Below are 21,790 nucleotides of genomic sequence, written 5' to 3'. Positions count from 1 at the left end.
ATTCTTGGTCGTGAGCAAATCAGGGATTTGGATGACATGAATGAGTAAAGGTCATTGATTCATTCCCAATTAGTGTCTCAGCTGATTCATGTCCTCTTAATGGTCCCTGACAGTGGTGCCATTTGATTCGTGTCTAGTTGGTGTTCCTTGATTGTGGTCCTCAGAAGGGAGTAATCAACAAAATTTATAACCTATATCACCATGCATTAGGATAGTCTTAGCTAATATAGCATAGTGGCTCTAGGATCGTTCACTGGGAAGGGTTTTCAACTTACAACTGATACCAATTCAAAGTTGAATTGGTGCTTTTTCATTTCAAGGTTAGCTTAAAAAGAAAACATAAACTTTGGTTGAAAAGGGTTTTGTTTTAAGCTAACTGAAAAGAAAGTAATGGAAATTACTTATGAAGAAAAGCATTCCTTGGAGTTTTAGGTTCACAGGGGAGGCTTCTCATGCAAAAATAGAGCTCCGGTCAATTGAATATTCTCCTCGCATTAGAGAATTAACATATAGTTAATTCTCTAACCGGTGTTGTACAAATGTTTCCCTTTAATGGATTTTAGCACTAATTCCCTCTCATTGATGCAACTTGCAATGGCTCGTGCCTCTCACCTAGCATTTGCCATTCAAGGTGATCATTAACCTTGGACTTCCCTTCTCAAGCTCGCAATAGATAACTAATGGATGTCTCCTTAGAGTCCAAAAGCTTACCAAGTGTTGGCATTCTAGAAAATCCTACCTTCAAGTCACCTCCCAAAAGCTCGCAAGAGATAAACTAGTGCATTTCCATGGACGGAGATCACTTGCCTTACCAAGTGTTGGCTCAGGTGAATTGAAGGTGTTTTAAGCTAACTAAAAACATAGAAATCATTAATGGGTCACACTTTCTCTTCATTAATGGCTGAAACAACAAAACTACCAATTCTTGCATTTGGGGCCTTACTCGGCAACCTTAGCTCCAAGGAACTAAAAGCCTAGCCACTCATTCTCCGAGGAAATATCCTCAGAGCTTGTTTGGCTAGTAAGAAAAAAATATAAATACAATACAATCAAATTGAGTAGGTAGAGCAGAGCAAAAACTGTGTAATTTACTTCCTTCAAAAACTATATTACATATATGAGGCTAATTACCCTTTGTTCTTGCTTAAAGACTAAGGAATCCTATGATAGGTGGATTACAAGGAGAGTTTGGGGATTTAGACATCAAATATCTAAAGCAAAAAATCTAAAAAATGTTAGTCGCAGATATCGGGAAGCTTCAAGAGAATTTCGCAGCCGTGCAAGATGGCTGCAAAATTTTACAACATGAAGGACACCATTTCGCAGCCAAAGGCTGATTTCACAACCATCCTCTTGTGATTTTGCAGCCAAAGGCTGATTTCGTAGCCTGCGAAATTGGCCTTTAGCTTTGTGTGATCAGCTTCCAATGGCTCTAATTCCTTCATTTCAACTCCAAATTATGTACCATTTGAAGCGTTGGATTGATGACATCCCAAGCTTCAAAATGACATATAGTATGCATAATTTGAGCTCTAAGAAGTGCTCCAAAAGTGGCTGATAGTTGTTGTCCTCTTTAATGCTTCATGTTAGATTTCTCTTTGCTTCCCCTCCTTGCATTCCGGATTTGCTTATGGCAAAGGACTATACAGCTTCAAAGCTTTGGTTCTTCATGTTTCTGAGCTTCCCATTGCTTTGCCATGGATTTCAAAGAACTCTCTTCAATCTTGGATTGCTTTGGTGATCAAATTACTAACAAAAACACCAAAACTTACACAATTTGATTAGAAGTGATTACAATGGTCCTTAATATGTTAATTGGGTTAAAAGGTAATAACTACTACTCAAAAGTGTTTAAAAGAGTTAATTACAAGCTATCAAATAGCACTTTTTGAGTAGTAACCAGTCATGAGCTCAGAGCTCTGGATGCTGTGAATAGCTCAGGGCTCTAGATTCTATGAACAACTCAAAGTTGTGGATGATATGAATGACTTGGGATCCCGTCAGCTTAGGCCTCTAAATGCTATGAATAGCTAAGGGTTGTGTATGAACTTAAACAACCCCAGGTTGTGAGGTCAAGGCCTCAAATGCTATGAACCGCTCTAGGTTGTGGATAACATGAACAACTCAAGGTCATAAGCTCAGAGCTCTAAATGTTAAGAATAGTTTAGGACTGTGAATGACAGGAACAACTTCGGGTTGTAAGCTCAAGGCTTTAGATGTTATGAACAACTAAAGGTTATGATTGACATGAACTACTTTGGTCGTGAGCTAAGGGATCTAGATGTGATGAACAGTTTAACGTTGTGGATGACATGAAAGACTCCATGTCATGAGCTCAAGGCTCTAGATGCTATGAACAACTCAAAGTTGTGGATGATATGAACAACTCATGATCCTTTTAGCTTAGGCCTCTGGATGCTATAAATGACTCAGGGCTCTAGAAGATATGAACGATTCTTGGTCGTGAGCATCAAGCTCTAAACGTTATGAACACCTCAGGGCTATGGATGATAGGCACGTCCCATGGTCGTAAGCTTAAAGCTCTAGATGATATGAACAACTCAAGTCTATGGTTGATATGAAATACTCTAGGTCATGAGCTAAGGGTATTAATGTTAGAATAGAGCCCTTAAATGAATGACATGATGTAATAAATTTAAATTCATTATTTATTTAATGATGTTCTCATTTCACTGTTATCCATCCTTATTCCATGTATTCTACTCTATGATCATTCTTGCCTCAACTTTTTGCATTGTGCATGACTTAGATACATTTCCACCAAGCTACTTCATTATGTTGTCTCTCAACCTTGAGAGAATATTGAGCTTTTTATGAAGTTGGTAGTGGCTTTGACCTATGGGTGACATCGTAAGCTAATCATATATTCCCTATGGATTGGGTCACTATTAATGGAAGCCGATAGTAATAGGTATTCTCAATAAAGGTACCATGATATCTCTTGGGATTGAGATAGAGTGTCCCATTGGGTGATCTTAAGGAGGTGTATTCATGGAAACTATGGTCATAGTAGTTCCTTAAGTGGAACTTGACAGAGGCTCTTTCAGAGCTAAGATATGTCAATTGAACACATAATAGGAGGATCTGTAACTCAAGGATGGTAGAGGAAGTCTTGAAAGGCTGATAACTTTTATCTTGTTAGACTATGGACACTAATTCATGGGGAGACTGAACATAATGGATACCAGGTCACGGATCCAAGCACTTGGTGTCTTGTTGTTATTTACATAGGATACTAAAGTTCAATTGATTCTCTGTAGTGGGATGTTGAATCAACTTTAGAATTGGATTATAAGGGAGCTAGTATTCCTATAGGTCCCAGTTGTCCCCACTCTGATCTCATATCCCTTGGCATGGGTTATAAGGGTCGAATTGGATCTAAGTTCAGTTTTGTGCATAAGGGCATTTTGGTAATTACGTAAGGTTGCATATGGGTAAGTGAACAAGGTCTCTAGATTGGATTAAGTGATTAATTAGTAGGCCTTATTAGCTTAATTAATCAATTATAACCCATTTTGGGTTAGATTAAGTGACCCAAGCCCATATGGGCTTAAGTGACTTAAGCCCACTTAGGAACCCTATAAATACCCTCTAAGGGTTAGGGTTTCCATAGCTTTTATCTTCCACCATCCAGAGAGGTAGAGAGCCATAGCCTCCACCCTCTTTTTCTCCCTACCGAAAGTGTGCCAAGATCATGGTTCGAGTCATCGAGTGAAAGACTTCGGGTTTACGAGACTTCTAAGATTTCGATCTTCATCTTCACCATGTGGATTTGATTTAGAAACATCTGAATTCGAAGAATTGTTTTTGTTAGCACTTTTTGAATCCTTTTAAAGTATAAAAATGTTATTTTTTTCACTGTGCATGGAATTTAGAAAAAGCTTAGGATAGTTATACATATTCCTATCCTGATCCAGACTTAGGAAACAGAGAGATCTGGGTTTTTCCCATCAATTAACTCAAGGCTCTAGATGTTATGAACAACTTAAGGTTGTGGATGATATGAACAACTTGGGATCCTTTAAGCTCAAGCCTCTAGATGACATGAACAGCTCAGGGGTGTGGATGATATGAACGATTCTTGGTTGCGAGCCCAAGGCTTTAAATGTTATAAACAACTCAAGGTTATGAATTACATGAACGACTCAAGGTTGTGAGCTCAGGGCTCTAAATGCTATGAACAACTCAGGGTTGTGGTTGACATGAACGACTGTGGATTGTGATCTCAAGGCTCTAGATGTTATAAACAGCTCAAGGTTTTGGATGCTTTGAATATCTCAACATTGTTGGTGATTTGAATTACTCAGGATCCCATGAGTTTAGGCCTCTAGATGATATGAGCAGCTTAAGGATGTAGATGATATGAATGATTCTGTGTCATGAGCTCAAGGCTATGCATGACATGAACAACTCCAAGTCATGAGCTCACAACTCTAGATACTATGAATAACTCAAGGTTGTGGTTGACTTGAACCACTTCGAGTTGTGAGCTTTAGGCTCTAGATGTTACAAAGAGCTCAGAGTTATGGATGATATGAATGATTCAAGATCCCATAAGTTTAGGCCTCGAGATGTTATGAACACCTTAGGGTTAAGAATGATATGAACAACTCAAGGCTATGGTGAACATGAATGACTCTGGTCATGAGCTCAAGGCTCTAAATGTTATGAAAAACTTAGGACTCTAGATGCTATTAATAGCTGAAGGTTGTGGATGACATGAACAACTTTTGCTCATGAGCTAAGGACTATAGATGCCATGCACAGCTCAGGGTTGTGGTTGAAATGAACGACTCCGGTTTATGAGCTCTAGGCTCTAGATGTTATGAAAAACTCAAGGTTGTAGATCATATGAGCTACTCTAGATCATGAGCTCAGGTTATGGAAGATATGAACAACTCAGCTTTATGGATGATATGTGATTCGTGACCAGCTGGTGTATGCCCTGTTGATCAGTGTTCAATCAACTGGTGTACTTTGATTTCGATCCTTACACAAAAGTAATCAACAAAATTTATAAACTTATTTCACCATATACTAGGGTAGCATTAGCTATCATAGCATAGTGGCTCTAGGATCGTCCACAGGGATGGGTTTTCAAATTACAACTGATATTAGTTCAAAAACTGAATTGGTGCTTCTTCTTTTCAAGGTTAACTTTAAAAGAAAACATAAATATGTTTGAAAAGGTTGGTTTTAAGTGAAACCAATAATAAAGTAATTGAAATTACTTACAAAGAAAAGTTTTTCTTGGAGTTTCAGATCACTAGGCTCAGATTCGTTATACAAAAAGGGAGTTCCGGCCACTTGAATCTTTTCCTCGCATTGGGGATTTAACATATAGTTATTTCCTGAACCGGTGTGGTACCAATGCTTCCCCTTAATGGGCTCAAACACTAAATCCCTTTCACTGAATCATCTTGCAATGGTTCATACTTCTCACCTAGTATTGGCCATTCAAGGTGATCCTTAACCTTGGATTACCCATCAAAAGCTTGCAAGAGATAACTAATGGATGTTTCCTTGGAGTCCAAAAGCTTACCAAGTTTTCGTTATTCTAGAAAATTCTACCTTTAAACCACCTCCCAGAGGCTCGTAACAGATAAACTAGTGTAACTCAATGGACGGAGACCACTTGCCTTACCAAGTGTTAGCCCATGTGATTTTAAGGAATTTTAGGTTAACTAAAAAGATAAAAACCATTAACGGGTCACACTTTCTCTTCATTAAAAACTGAAACAACAAAACTTCCACTTTTGCATTTGGAACCTTACCCAGCTTCCTTCACTCCAAGAACCAAAAAGCCTAGCCACTCATCCTCTGGGAAAACATCCTCAAAGTTTGATTTGCTAGAAATAAAAATAAAAGAGAAAACAAAATGAGTAGGTAAGGCAGAGCAAAGCTGTGTGTATTACTTGAAAAACTATACAAAAGTGTCGTCTCTGAGAGAAACTCTCGAGCTCTCTTTTAAAAGAAAATTATAATAGATTATATAGAGAGGCTATTCACCCCTCTTACTAACTTCCCAACCAAGGAAACTTGTCATTGGTGGGTTACAAGGAGAAAATAGGGATTTATACACAAATATCTGAACATAAATATCAAACGGAGTTGATGCACAAATATCTCAAATTATAGGTGGATTTCGCAAGTTCAAATGCAACTTTCGAAAATTTCGCAAGTTGAAATTATCCATTTTGCAAGTTGCAAAAGTATCCTGTAACTCATTAGCTCTCGGTCCTACAGCGATTCCTTTCCTTTTTCTATTTCACAATTTGCGAAAATCTCGCAAGTTGGATTCCACAACTTGCAAAATTGTTGTATGGTTGATTTCTTCTGTGCCTTTCCTCTTTGCATCCTTGTTTGGATTTTGCAAAGGGTTATGAAGCTCCAAAGCTTGGTTTCTTCATGAATTTGAGCTTCAACTTGGCTTGCCTTGAACTATACAAAGATCTCCCTCATTCTTGGATTGCTTTGGTGATAAAAAAGCTATCAAAAACACCAAAACTTAACACAATTTGATTAAAAATGATTGCAAGGGTCCTTAATGTGCCACTTGAGTTAAAAGGTAATAACTACTACTTAAAAGTTTTTAAAAGAGTTAATTACAAGCTATAAAATAACACGTTTTGAGTAATAATCAATATGAATGACTTGGAATCATGTGAGCTCAAGCCTCTAGATGCTATAAATAGCTCAAGGTTGTATATGATATGAATGAATCTTGGTCATGAGCCTATGGCACTAAATGCTATGAACAACTCAAGTATGTAGATAACATGAACGACTTCAAGTCATGAGCTCAGGGCTTTAAATGTAAGGAACAACTCAAGGTTGTCATTGACATGAATTACTTCAAGTTGTGACCTCAGGACTCTAGATGATATGAACAACTCAAGGCTATGGATGACATGAGCTACTCTAGGTCATTAGCATAAGGCTCTAGATGCTATGAACAACTCAAGGCTGTGGATGATATGATTGACTCGGGATCTCATGAGCACATGCCTCTAGATGGTATGAATAACTCAGGGGTGTGGATGATATGAATGATTCTTGGTCGGGATACCATGGCTCTAAAATTCTATGAAAAACACAGGCCTATCGTTGACATGAATAACTCTAGGTCGTGAGCTCAAGGCTTTACATGCTATGAATAGCTTAGGGTTGTGGATGACATGAATGACTTTAGGTCGTTAGCTTAAGGCTCGAGATGCTATGAACAACTCATGGTTGTGGATGAGATGAACAACTCTAGGTTGTGTGCTTAGGAATCTAGATACTATGAACAACTTAGGGCTGTGGTGGACATGAATGTCTTCAAGTTGTGAGCATAGGGCTTGAGATGCTATGAATAGCTCATGGATTTGGATGACATGAATGACTCTATGTCATGAGCTCAAGGCTCTAGATACTATGAATAGAACAAGGTTGTGGATGACATGAATGGCTCTTTGTTGTGAGCTTAGGGCTTTAAATATTACGAATAGCTAAGGGATGTGTTGACATAAACGACTCTAGGTCGTGAGCTTAGGGCTCTAGATACTATGAACAAGTCAAGGCTTTGTATGATAGTGCTACTCTGAGTCGTGAGCTCAAGGCTATAGATGCTTTGAACAACTCAACATTATGGATGATATGAACGACTTGGGATCTCGTGAGATCAGTCCTCTAGATTCTATGAGTAGCTTAGGGTTGTGGATGATATGAATGATTCTGCATCATGAGCTGAGGGTTGTGGATGACATGAGCGACTTTGAGTCATGAGCTCGCGGTTCAAAAGACAATGTAAAGATTAAGGATGTGGTTGACATGAATGACTCAAGGTTGTCAGCTCAAGGCTTTGGATGCTATGAGCAACTCAAAGCTATGGATGATATGAACAACTCAGGATGTTGTGAGATCAAGCCTCAAGATGCCATGAACAACTCATGGTTGAAGATGATATTAATGAGTCTTGGTCATAAGCCTATGACTCTAATTGCTATAAATAGCTTAGAGCTATGGATAACATGAACGACTCTAGGTCGTGAGCTCAAGGCTCAAGATTCTATGAACAACTCAGGGCTATGTATGACCTAAACAACGTTGTGTTGTAGGCTTAAGGCTCTAGATGCTATGAATAACTCAAGGATGTTGATGACATGAATGACTCAAGGTCGTCTACTTAGGGTCTGAATGCTTTGAAAAAATCAAGGTTATGGTGGACATGAATGACTTCGGGTCATGATCTCAGGGCTCTAGATGCTATGAACAACTTAAGGTTGTGGATTACATAAATGAATTTGAGTTGTGAGCTTAGGGCACTAGATGTTATGAACAACTAGGGTTGTGGATGACATGAACTACATAAGGTTGGGATTTTAAGGCTTTAGATGCTATTAATAGCTTAGGGCTATGGATGACATGAACAACTCTGAGTTGTGTGTTGTAGGCTCTAGATGTTATGAAAAGCTAGGGTTAGGGATGGCATGAATGACTTTGGGTCATGATTTGAAGGCTCTAGATTTTATGAAAAGCTTAGCCCTATAGATGACATCATTGATTCGTTCCCAATTGGTGTACTCATTCGTTCCCAATTGGTGTTTCAGCTGATTCATGTCCAGCTGGTGTCCCTTGATTTTGGTCCTCAGGGAGTAATCAACAAAATTTATAACCTATTACACCATGTACTAGGATAGCCTTAGCTAGCATAGCATAGTGGCTCTAGGGTCGTTCACTGGGATGGGTTTTCACCTCACAATTGACATTAATTAAAAGTTGAATTGATGCCTTTTCATTTCAAGGTTAGCTTTAAAAGAAAACATAATCTTTGGTGGAAAAGGTTGGTTTTAAGCTAACCAAAAATAGTAACTAATTTTACTTACAAAGAAAAGTGTTTCTTGGAGTTTCTGATCACTAGGCTCAGATTCCTCATACAAAAAGGAAGTTCCGATCATTTGTTTCTTTTCCTCGCATTAGAGAATTAATATATAGTTAATTCTCTAATCGGTGTGGTACAAATGCTTCCCCTTAATGGGTTCAAACACTAATTCCCTCTCACTGATGCACCTTGCAATGGCTCGTGCCTCTCACCTAGCATTTGCCATTCAAGGTGATCCTTAACCTTGGATTACCCGTCAAAAGCTCGCAAGAGATAACTAATGGATGTCTCCTTGGAGTTCAAAAGCTTACCAAGTGTTGGCTATTCTAGAAAATCCTACCTCTAAACCACCTCCCAAAGGCTCGCAAGAGATAAACAAGTGCATCTCAATGGATGGAGATCACTTGCCTTACCAAGTGTTGGCCTAGGTGATTTAAAGGCGTTTTAAGTTAACTAAAAAAATAAAAACCATTAACGGCTCACACTTTCTCTTCTTTAAAAACTAAAACAGCAAAACTTCCAATTTATGCATATGGAAACTTACCCGGATTTCTTCACTCCAAGAGACGAAGAGCCTAGCCTCTCATCCTCTGAGGAAAAATACTCAGAGTTTGATTGGCTAGAAAGAAAAATAATGAGAAAACAAAAATATAGAGGAAAAACAGAGCAAGTTCTCGGTAAAATATATTTCTTGCAAAATTGTACAAAGGATGCGTCTGAGAAGAAGCTCCCCCATAGATTGATGATAATTACAAACTATATATAAGAGGTTATTCACCCCTTTGTTCTTGCTTAAAGACTAAGGAATCTTATGATAGGTGGGTTACAAGGAGAGTTTGGGATTTAGACATCAAATATCTAAAGCAAAAAATCTCAAAATGTCAGTCGCAAATATCGGGAAGCTTCAGGAGAACACCACGGCACTGTGCAAAATAAACTCTTCGGGTAAGCGCTATCAGTGGATCCGGACATGTCTGACTGGGGAAGTTGAAATGCCCTCCTCTCCCATCCGGCGTCAGGCGTCGGATGTGAAATATCCGGAGAAGGTGGAACGTTGGCCGGATAGAATTCCAGATGTGAGATATCCGGAGAAAGTGGATCGTCGGCCGGACAGAATTCTTCCCCGGGTGGAATGAGTTATGCCGCGCATCGCAAGGGGGACCGTCTACGTGTGCAAGGGAGAGAGAGCCACGTGGCATTTTTTAGGGAGGATCCCACACTCCTTGCATTCCGGATTTGCTTATGGCAAAGGACTTCAAAGCTTCGGTTCTTCATGTTTCTGAGCTTTCTATTGCTTTGCCATGGATTCCAAATAACTCTCCTCAATCTCGGATTGCTTTGGTGATCAAAAAGCTATCAAAGCACCAAAACTTAACACAATCTGATTGGAAATGATTACAAGGGTCCTTAACATGTTAATTGGGTTAAAAGGTGATAACTACTACTCAAAAGTGTTTAAAAGAGTTAATTACAACCTATCAAATAGCACTTTATGAGTAGTAATCACTCCCCCTAACCGACATATTGCTAGTCCCTTAGCAATGAAGGAGAGAAAAATAAAAATAAAAAGTATTATAATTTACAACATCATGTTGATAAAAAAAACAATTTTCAAGTGGCATGATGATCTAACTCTGACATGGAACATTAAAGAAATAAAACTCAAACTTCAACAAGAGTTATCAAATAACTTGTCTAATCACAATTCTTAAAGAGAAGGCATTATGCAAATTTAAGCTTTAAAAGAGTTTCCACTCCCAAAGGGTCAAACCTTACTCTTCCACATAAATCTAAGTGTTATTTATTAGTTTCCGAATATAGTATGTTGAACTAATCTCTCCCCCCAGCCTAGTTCTTTTTCAAAGCTTAGCAAACTGATCAACCTCCAATAGGCTAAGAACGCGCCTCTTTTCTCACAATTTTTTTCATTGTAGGAGTACAAGGCTTAAAGGTATTCTTTTCTAAATTGTCCATGTAATGGGGGTCCATCGATGACTCCCAACCAATTAAGGTTTAGGGCATCAAGCTTTAAGGATCTTTCAACCACTAACTCCTCGGATTTTACCCCAGACTTTTGAGAATGAATTTTAATACCTAAGCACCTATAGTATGTTAAAATCCACCTATTCACCCTTGTAACGAGCATTGAGGTCGGTGACTCCCAACCAATGAAGGCTTAAGGCACCAGGTTTTAAAGATTTTCACCATATACCCCTCAGACCTTGCTCGGGTTTCAAGGCAAGTAAACATTTTTCTCTTTTTTCAAAGACTCATTGGCCTTTTATAAGGTGTCTCAACACTATTAAATGAGGTCAAAGGTACCAAGTCTAAAATTTTCCTAAGTCAAGAGGGAAATACTTTTTCATCTTATAATCGGAACCTATTGTGCATAGTGTGTGAATAGGTTAAAGTGGAAGAACTAAGGTTGAATTCAATAGAAGTTTCAATAATTCATCAACTTTAATAAGCATAATATAAACTCTAAGTCAAGTAAAAAGACAAAAATTCAATTTCTCCCATTTTAGTTTGAAAATTTTTCCTTAATAACCATGGAGAGTAGAATAAAAACTTTAAAAAATTTTAAAAATTAAGCAAAAAGCAACTAAATTACCAAAATAACTTAGCATTAATAACAAAAACTTCCTTCCTTAACTCTCCCTCCAACCAAGCTAAACATTGTCCTCAATGTGAGAAAAGTGATTAAAAAATAGGGAGGAAGTGGTACCTCCTGAGTAACATGGAATCTGAGTCGTATAGGAGAAACCACATGTTTCAAAGAAAACATAAGAGTTAGTGAGTAGAGGAAATAGGAAAATGCCAAGTTTAAACAAAAATGATGTCTATATATGATGCATCGTCAATAATACATCCAATCCCAGAATATAAGACATCAAAACATGGAATTATCTATACTAATATAATAAGTAAATACAAAAAAAATAAAGAGATGATCAAGTAGTGGTAGGGTCATGTGGAGCTGATGCATCTGTGGTGGCCTCTTGAGTGGGTTGGATTAGGACTTTGACCTCTGTTCTGGTAGTCTCCTTAGATTACATAGTCTCCTCAGCTGGAGCTATGGGCTCTGATGGTTTAACGAGGTAAGAAATGAAATGAGAGGCTTCGTGTGTGTGATCTCAGTGAGAGGGCTCTCCTCTTCATATGCATGGTCGTGTGGCTCTCTTGGCATTTTTGCAACTTTCCTTGGCTTTACAAAGTGTTTATACAAACCTCTCTTCATTTTGCAAGTCATTTTTATAGCCTGGAGGCCATTTTATAGCTTGGAGATCATCTTGCAGCTAAAGGGAAAAAATAAACATAAAAAAGAAGATCGCATTCCATTTTTTAATCTTGGAAATTGTTTCCGCAACGGGGGAAGCATTTTGTAGAGGAGAGGATTTTTGCAGCCCATTTCGCAGCTGCGAAATGGCCATATGGCTCTGCGAAGTGGCACTTGTGTGCCAAAAGGTGGTTTTGCAGCTGCGAAACACCCTTCGAAATGGCTCATTGGCTGCGAAATTCCCGCTCAACTTTGCGCATTCGTCTTCAAACGGCCATAACTTTTTCGTTTCAACTCCAAATCATGTACCATTTGAAGCATTGGACTCCTGACTTCCCAAGATTCGAATTGACATATGGTATGCATAATTTGAGCTCTAGGAAGTGCTCCAAAAATGTGTCCAACAGTGGAGAAATGGGGTGTGGATGCGACAGGTCAACTCATGGTGTGCGCGCTGAAGGATTTTAAGGTGTGGAGATTTCGCAACCATTTCGCATAGGGCGCTTGGAGGCTGTGAAACCATTTCATAGCGAGGGGGGAGATTTTCACAGCGGCTCACTTTTGTTGCGAAATTTCGCAACCCATGCTCTCTTCATGCTTTTTGAGCTCCTCTTGATTCCCAACTTCCTTCTTTCAGCTCTTTTGACATTCCTCTTGATTTTGATCATCCAAAAACCTATATTAAATCAAAACAAATTAGAATTAAAGCATTGAAATCAAAATTAAAACAAGTAATAAATAAAACAAAAAGCTATGGACTAACTAGTCTTTAAAAAGAATAAGTCCATAAAAAAATTTGATCCTGATTTAGCTTGCCCAGATCCCATATGAAGTTTGCATCCCTCACTTGAGATTTTCTCTGTATGATTTTGCCATACAACGCTTGGAGAAAAAGTGAAGTCATGTGTTTCATCATTTCTTCCTTGATGACTATCCTCTGTGGTTCTCCTTGTACATTAACATCATAGCCATCTTTCTCTATCCTTTTCCCCTTTTTCTTTCCTTTGATTTCCTCCCTCTTTTCTTTCTCTGTTTCACTTTCTACCATATGTTGTAGCTTGGATGTGGGCAGATCAACCTCTTTACCACTCCTCAAAGTGATAGTCGCTTCAACTTCCTTCACCATTGAAGATTCTCCCTCCTTAGCCTCCATTTCATGGATACCCTTGAAATTTTGATAAGGTTGAGAAGGAAAGTTTCCTTTTTCTTGCACTTTGTTAAGGTTCGAAAACCTTGAGATTGAATATTGGAGATTATCTATCTTCTGAGATAGATCATTTTTTATTCCATCCATCCTTTTGTTCAATGAACTCTCTACACTGTCAATTCTTTGACTGAGCTGAGTGTTGATGGATTTCTGAACTCCAATAAAGTCTCCCACTACCTTGCTAAGATTCACCATAGCTAGTTCAAGGTTTGAGGCTTGCAGAAATGCTTGAACATGTTGCTTGTACTGAGGTGGCTGTGGTTTCCAAGAGAAATTTGGATGGTCCCTCCAATTGGAATTGTCGGTGTTGCAATCACCAAACATTTCCCTCATGGCTGGAATGATAGGACACTCTTCTACCAAGTGCTCATATGATAGACAAATGGCACAAGGCATAGCTTGCAATGGTGTCTGAGATATGGCTTGCACTTCTTGCATCTTCTTCATTTCTAACTCTTCCAATCTCCTTGCCATAGCTGCAATCTTTGCCTTCATGTCTATGCCATCATTTAAAATATACATCTCACCCTTAGCATTAGGTTGAGACGTCATTCTTCCCATATCTCTAGCCTTTGGTTCATCCCATCTTCTTGAAACTTCAGCCACATAACTCATGAAGTTCATGGCTTCCTCTGCTATCTCGTATTCAATATGGCATGCACAACTAGCAATTTATGAATTAAAAATAGAGAAAACAAAAGAAAACAAAAGAAAAACAATTCTAAGAAAAAATTAAGGTAAACTAAAAACTAAATAAAAGGTATACTAAAATATGAGCAAAGAAAAAAAAAATAAAAAATAAAATAAAAAGAGTTAGTAAAAAGAAAAGAAAAGTCACCAAACTTGTGATGAAGATCACAAGTACTCTAGAAAGGTGATATCACTATAAAGTGGCACCATTCCCCGGCAACGACACCATTTGATTCTTTCCCAATTGGTGTTTCAGTTGATTCATGTCCAGCTGGTGTCCCTTGATTTTGGTCCTCAGGGAGTAATCAACAAAATTTATAACCTATTACACCATGTACTAGGATAGCCTTAGCTAGCATAGCATAGTGGCTCTAGGGTCGTTCACTAGGATGGGTTTTCACCTCACAATTGATATTAATTCAAAGTTGAATTGGTGCGTTTTCACTTCAAGGTTAGCTTTAAAAGAAAACATAATCTTTGGTGGAAAAGGTTGGTTTTAAGCTAACCAAAAATAGTAACTAATTTTACTTAGAAAGAAAAGTGTCTCTTGGAGTTTCAGATCACTAGGCTCAGATTCCTCATACAAAAAGGAAGTTCCGGTCACTTGTTTCTTTTCCTCGCATTAGAGAATTAACATATAGTTAATTCTCTAACCGGTGTGGTACAGATGCTTCCCCTTAATGGGTTCAAACACTAATTCCCTCTCACTGATGCACCTTGCAATGGCTCGTGCCTCTTACCTAGCATTTTCCATTCAAGGTGATCTATAACCTTGGATTACCCGTCAAAAGCTCGCAAGAGATAACTAATGGATGTCTCCTTGGAGTCCAAAAGCTTACCAAGTGTTGGCTATTCTAGAAAATCCTACCTCTAAACCACCTCCCAAAGGCTCGCAAGAGATAAACAAGTGCATCTCAATGGATGGAGATCACTTGCCTTACCAAGTGTTGGCCCAGGTGATTTAAAGGCATTTTAAGTTAACTAAAAAGATAAAAACCATTAACGGCTCACACTTTCTCTTCATTAAAAACTAAAACAACAAAACTTCCAATTTATGCATATGGAAACTTACCCGAATTTCTTCACTCCAAGGGACGAAGAGCCTAGCCTCTCATCCTCTGAGGAAAAATCCTCAGAGTTTGATTGGCAAGAAAGAAAAAGAATGAGAAAACAAAAATATATAGGAAAAACAAAGCAAGTGCTCAGTAAAATATATTTCTTGCAAAATTGTACAAAGGATGCGTCTGAGAAGAAGCTCCCCGAGATATTGATGATAATTACAAACTATATATAAGAGGTTATTCACCCCTTTGTTCTTGCTTAAAGACTAAGGAATCTTATGATAGGTGGGTTACAAGGAGAGTTTGGGGATTTAGACATCAAATATCTAAAGCAAAAAATCTCAAAATATCGGTCCCAAATATCTGGATGCTTCAGGAGAACACCGCGGCACTGTGCAAAATAAACTCTTCGGGTAAGCACTATCAGAGGATCTGGACATGTCTGACCGGGGAAGTTGAAACGCCCTCCTCTCCCATCCAGCATCAGGCGCCGGATGTGAAATATCCGGAGAAGGTGGAACGTCGGCCGGACAGAATTCCGGATGTGAGATATCTGGAGAAGGTGGAACGTCGGTCGGACAGAATTCTTCCCCAGGTGGAATGAGTTATGTCACGCGTCGCAAGGGGGACCGTCTGCGTGTGCAAGGGAGAGAGAGCCACGTGGCATTTTTTAGGGAGGATCCCACACTCCTTGCATTCCGAATTTGCTTATGGAAAAAGACTTCAAAGCTTCAGTTCTTCATGTTTCTGAGCTTTCTATTGCTTTGCCATGGATTCCAAAGAACTCTCCTCAATCTCGGATTGCTTTGGTGATAAAAAAGCTATCAAAACACCAAAACTTAACACAATCTGATTAGAATTGATTGCAAGGGTCCTTAACATGTTAATTGGGTTAAAAGGTGATAACTACTACTCAAAAGTGTTTAAAAGAGTTAATTACAAGCTATCAAATAACACTTTTTGAGTAGTAATCATGTACCTTGATTTTGGTCCTCAGACAGGAGTAATCAACAAAATTTATAACCTATATCACCATGTACTAGGATAGCCTCAGCTAGCATAGCATAGTGGCTCTAGGATCGTTCATTGGGAAGGGTTTTCAACTTACAAATGATAATAATTCAAAGTTGGATTGGTGCTTTTTCATTTCAAGGTTAGCTTCAAAAGAAAACAGAAACTTTGGTTTAAAAAGGAATGGTTTTAAGCTAACCAAAAATAAAGTAAAGAAATTACTTATAAAGAAAAGTGTTTCTTGGAGTTTTAGGATCACTGGGGTTAGGCTCCTAATACAAAAACAGAGTTCTGGTCACTTGAATCTTTTCCTCGCATTAGAGAATTAACATATAGTTATTTCTCTAATCGGTGTGGTACAGATGCTTCCCTTTTATGGATTCAAACACTAACTCTCTCTCATTGATTCATCTCACAATGGCTCATGCCTCTCACTTAGCATTTTCCATTCAAGGTGATCCTTAACCTTGGATTTCCCTTCTCAAGCTCGCAAGAGATAACTAATGGATGTATCCTTAGAGTCCAAAAGCTTACCAAATGTTGGCTACTCTAGAAAATCCTACCTTCAAACCACCTCCCAATGGCTTGCAAGAGATAAACTAGTGCATCTCAATTGATGGAGATCACTTGCCTTACCAAGTGTTGGCCCAGGTGATTTAAGGGCGTTTTAAGTTAACTAAAAACATAGAAACCATTAACGGGTCACACTTTCTCTTCATTAAAAGCTGAAACAACACAACTTCCAATTCTTGCATTCGGCACCTTACCCAGCTTCCTTAACTCCAAGAGATAAAAAGTCTAGCCACTCATTCTCTGAGGAAACATCCCCAGAGCTTGTTTGGCTAGTAAGAAAAATACAATCAAAGTGAGTAGGTAAGGCGGAGCAAAGCTCTGCATATTACTTCCTTCCAAACTATACAAAAAATTGTCTCTGAGAACAAGCTCCCAAGATGTTTGCGTAAAGAAAATTGCAAATTATATATATGAGGTTATTCACCCCTTTGTTCTTACTTATTAACTAAGGAATCCTAGGATTGGTGGATTACAAGAAGAGAATGGGGATTTAAACAACAAATATCTGAAGAAAAAAATCTAAAAGAGTCGGTCGAAAATATTTGGAAGCACTTAGGTGGATTTTGCAGGCATGCTAGATGGGCTGTGAAATTTCGCAAGCTGAAGGTCTCCATTTCACAGCCAAAGGCTGATTTTACAGCTAGCACCTTGTGATTTCGCAGCTACGAAATTGGCCTTCAGCTTGGTGTGATTGGCTTCTAATGGCTATAACTTCTTCATTTCAACTTGGATTTATACATAGTTTGAAGTGTTGGATTCCTGACTTCCCGAGCTTCGAAACGACATATAGTATTCATGAAATGGACTCCAGAAAGTACTCTAAATGTGTCCAACAGTTTCTATCCTCTTGAATTCTTCATGTTAGATTTCTTGATTCGTGCCCAATTGGTGTCTCAGCTGATTTGTGTTCAGCTGGTGCTCCTTGATTGAGGGAGTAATCAACAAAATTTATAACCTATAACACCATATAATAGGGTAGCAAAGAAAAAGCTACTATAGTATAGTGGCTCTAGGATCGTCCACTAGGAAAGATTAACAAGCTATCAATGATACCAATTCAAAGTGAATTGGTCTTGTTTCATTTCAAGGTTAGCTTAAGAAGTAAAACACAAACTTTGATTGGTAAAGGTTTAGACTTAAACTAACTAACATAACAGAAGTTTGGAATAATTTAGGAAGAAAAGCATTCCCTGGAGATTTAGGTTCACTGGGGTGGTTCCTCATGCAAAAGACATAGCTCCGGTCAGATGGTTCATTTCCTCGCATTAGAGATTCAACATATAGTCAATTCTCTAACCGGTGTTATACAGAGACTCCTTCAATTAGATTTCACTTTAATTCTCTCACTAATGCACTTTGCAATGGTTTAAACCTCTCACTAAGCCTTAACCATTCAAGGTGATATTTAACCTTGGATTACCCGTCAAAAGCTCGCAAGAGATAACTAATGGATGTCTCCTAGGAGTCCAAAAGCTTACCAAGTGTTGGCTATTCTAGAAAATCCTACCTTGAAGTCACCTCCCAGAGGCTCGCAAGGGGTAAACTAGTGCATTTCCATGGTTGGAAATCACTTGCCTTACCAAGTGTTAGCCCAAGTGACTCCAAGGTGTTTTAAGTTAACTAAAAACATAGAAATCATTAAAGGATTTCACTTCCTCTTCATTACTAGCTAAAACCACAAAGCTTTGCATTCTTGCACTTGGAACCTTCCCGGGCAACCTTAGCTCCAAGGAATTAGAGGTTTAGTTACTCATTCTCTGGGGAAAACTCCTCAGAGAATTCATAACTTAGAAATAAAATGAAAATACAAAGTGAGAAGGTAAGGCAGTAGAAAGAAAATAGACTTTACTTGCTTACCTAAACTTTTACAGAAGGAACTCCTCTCCGAGAACAGGCTCTCGAGAGGTATATATATGAACATAATATAAAACTAATTATTACATAGATATTTAGTCTTTTTACTAACTTAAAAACTAAGGAATCATGTAATTGGTGGTTTACAAGGAGTATTTTGGGATTTAGACAACAAAAATCTAATGGAAAATATCTCCCAATGTCGGTAGCAAATATCAGGAGGCTTCAGGAACCATTTCGCATGAGAAAAATGGTGTCTGCGAGATTTCGCAGACACTCAAGAGGGCTGCGAAATAATTTCGCAACACCAAGCTATCTTCATAGGGCTGCGAAGTTGGCCTCCACCTTGAGGTTCCCAGCTTCCTTCTCGCGGCATAAATCGGGTATCGTTAGAAGGAGAAACATCACACTGTTCAAAAAGGCTGCGAAATCACTTCGCAACAAAAGGGTGATTTCGCAACACTTTGCAAAATGCTTCCTTCAGCTCGGAGTGATTGGCTTGTAATGGCTGCAAATTCTTTGTTTCAACTCCGAATTGCACACCGTTTGAAGCATTGGATTGTTGACTTCCTGATCTTTGAAATGGTATATAGAGTGCATCATTTGGACTTTAGAAAGTGCTCCAAAAGTGGCTACTACGACTGTCATCAAGAATATGCTTTATGGCATATTCTCTTTGCTTTTTCTCCTTGCAATCCGGATTTACTCTTGGCAAATGACTTCTCAACTTTGCCCAAGATTCCTCATAGCTCTCCTCAGACTTGACTTGCTTTGGTGATCAAATTACTAATAAAAACACCAAAACTTGCACAAAGTGATTAAAGTTGCTTTAAAGGATCCTTAACATGCCAATTGAGTTAAAAGGCCTAAACTACTACTCAAAAGTGTTTAAAAGGATTAATTATAGGTTATCAAATAGCACTTTTTGAGTAGTAATCACTCCCCCCAATCGACATATTGCTAGTCCCTTAGCAATATAGGAGAGAAAAATGAAAATAAAAAGCAAATTATACTAAAATTTACAACATCATGCTGAAAGAAAATAATTCTCAAGTGGCATGATGATCTAATTCTCACATGAAGCATTAAAGAAATACAAACCCAAATCTCAACAAGAGTCATAACAAACTATGCTAAACACTGTCAATCAAGGGAGTGCATTATGCAAACTGAAGTTTTAAAATCATTTCCACTTTCTAAGAACCAAACTTTAATCTTCCACAAAAATCTATGTGTATTGGTTCCTTAGGTTCCGAGAATAATATGCTAAATTAGTCTCACCCCCCAACCTATCTCTTTTCAATACTTTAGCAATCTGACCAAAATCAATAAGAAAAGAACACATTTTCATTTTTTTTTTTTTTATATATGAGGCTTTATGGGGTACTCTTTCTAACTTGTCCATGTAATGGGGGTCCATCGATGACTCCCAACCAATTAAGGTTTAGGGCACCAAGCTTTAAGGATCTTTCAACCACTAACTCCTCGGATTTTTCCCCGGACTTTTAAGAATGAGTTTCTAATACCCAAGCATCTATCATATGCTAACTCTACCTATTCACCCTTGTAACAAGCATTGTTGGTGACTCCCAACCAATTAAGGCTTAGGGCACCAGGCTTAAAATATTTTCACCATATACCCCTCAGACCTTGCTCGGGTTTCAAGGCAAGCAAACAACTTTCTTTATTTCAAAGGCTCATTGGCCTTTTGCAGGGTGTTTCAATTTTTATCAAATGAGGTCAAATATACCAAGTCCCAAAATTATCCTATGTCAAGAGGGAAATAGCTTTTCATCTTATAATCGGAATCTAATGTGCACAGTGTGTGAATAGCTTAAAGTGGAAGAACTAACTTCAATTTCAATAGAAGCTTCAACAATTGAACCACTTTAGTAAGCATAATCCATACTCTAAGTCAAGTGAAAAACAACAGTTCAATTTCTCTTGGTTTAATTTGAAAATTTTTCCTCAAAATTCATAGAGAATAGAGTAAAAAGTAAAAACTACAACTAATTAACCAATATAATTGCAATACCAAAAATATTTAGCATACTTCCTTCCTCATACCCCCCAACCGAACTGAGCATTGTCCTCAATGTGATTTGAGTGACTATAATAAAAGGGAGGAAGTGGTACCTCCTTGTTGATATCAAATTCGAATATTGATTGGGGAAAACCACATGTTTCAAAAAGAATAGAATATGTGAGAAAAGGAAATAAGGAGAACTTAATGCTAACTTTTAATAAGAAATATTCAACTTGTATTACTTTCTGTTCATTCAAGTACAGTGTAAAAGACAAGTAATCACAAGGAATCCCAAATATAGTACCAAAATATTGGGATTTCTTGTCAACTAAAAAAAAAAACAAAATACATAGAAATATTAGATAGATAGTAGTCTGATGAGTGGTGCTAGGGCTAGAACTAGGCAGATGGATCTGCTGCCTTTTCAGTAGGTGCATCAGCTGGGGCTTCGGGCTCTGGAGGATGAGACTCTGAAGGCTGAGAGTGTGGCTCTGGTGGAGTAGAAATGGAGGGCTCTACAACTTGTGGCAGATCGAAATGGACTGGGAGCTGCCTTAAGATGGCAGCTTGTTGAGCCTGAGTGGCTAACATCTGCTCTTGGCATGCTCTGATGGCTGCCATCTCCTGAGCAAGATTGCTCTGAGAAGCTGTAAGAGTCTCCAATGCACGGCACAACTCTCGATATTCAGATATAGGAATGGCCATCCTCGGCTCAGCTGATGTGGATGGCTGAGATGAAGCAGGTGCAGCTGGTGTGGATGGTTGAGATGAAGCAGGTGCAGCTGGTGGAGCTCTAGGAATGGCAGGAGCAGCAACTGTTATACCCTCGGGTATATGTCTTGGGGATGCTCTCCTTGCAGCTGGCTGAGGCTGCCTAGGCTGATCGACTTTGTAGGCCGTCATATTGTTCCATTTATCAAGAGTGAATGGCTCACGGCATATTCGCTTTCTCTCCAGTTGAGGCTCAGAGGGATATCCCAGATGCTCCAAAATTTGGCATAGCAGCCTTGGGAAGAGGAGTGGAATGCAATCAGCTCTCTGAACCTTCTTTTTGTGAACCTTCTCTTCAAAATAGAGAAGGGCTGCCATGATCAGATGATGAGGCCTAAAGAAAATTCTTCTGACATCTTGTAAAGAGCTTCCAGGAGAACTCCCCTTCTTTGGGTCCAATGCTGCAATGGATAGATATTATGACGCAAAAAGGCAT

General features: G+C 38.5%; 1 protein-coding gene across 1 annotated transcript in view; it reads left to right on the top strand.

Moving 5' to 3' along the window:
- LOC100854783 (uncharacterized) overlaps positions 1–21,585 on the top strand; it is a 62,845-nt gene extending 41,260 nt beyond the window's left edge. The window contains exon 3 of the mRNA XM_010655013.1: positions 21,444–21,585. Within this exon, the coding sequence (XP_010653315.1) occupies positions 21,444–21,585 (142 nt within the window). The remainder of the gene's footprint in view (positions 1–21,443) is intronic.
- The last annotated feature ends 205 nt before the right edge of the window (positions 21,586–21,790 follow it).

Source organism: Vitis vinifera, chromosome 8, assembly GCF_030704535.1.
Source record: "Vitis vinifera cultivar Pinot Noir 40024 chromosome 8, ASM3070453v1".
In the NCBI taxonomy this organism is placed as follows: Eukaryota; Viridiplantae; Streptophyta; class Magnoliopsida; order Vitales; family Vitaceae; genus Vitis; species Vitis vinifera.
Note: the sequence above shows the minus strand (reverse complement) of the source record. Positions and strands in the feature narration are given on the sequence as shown.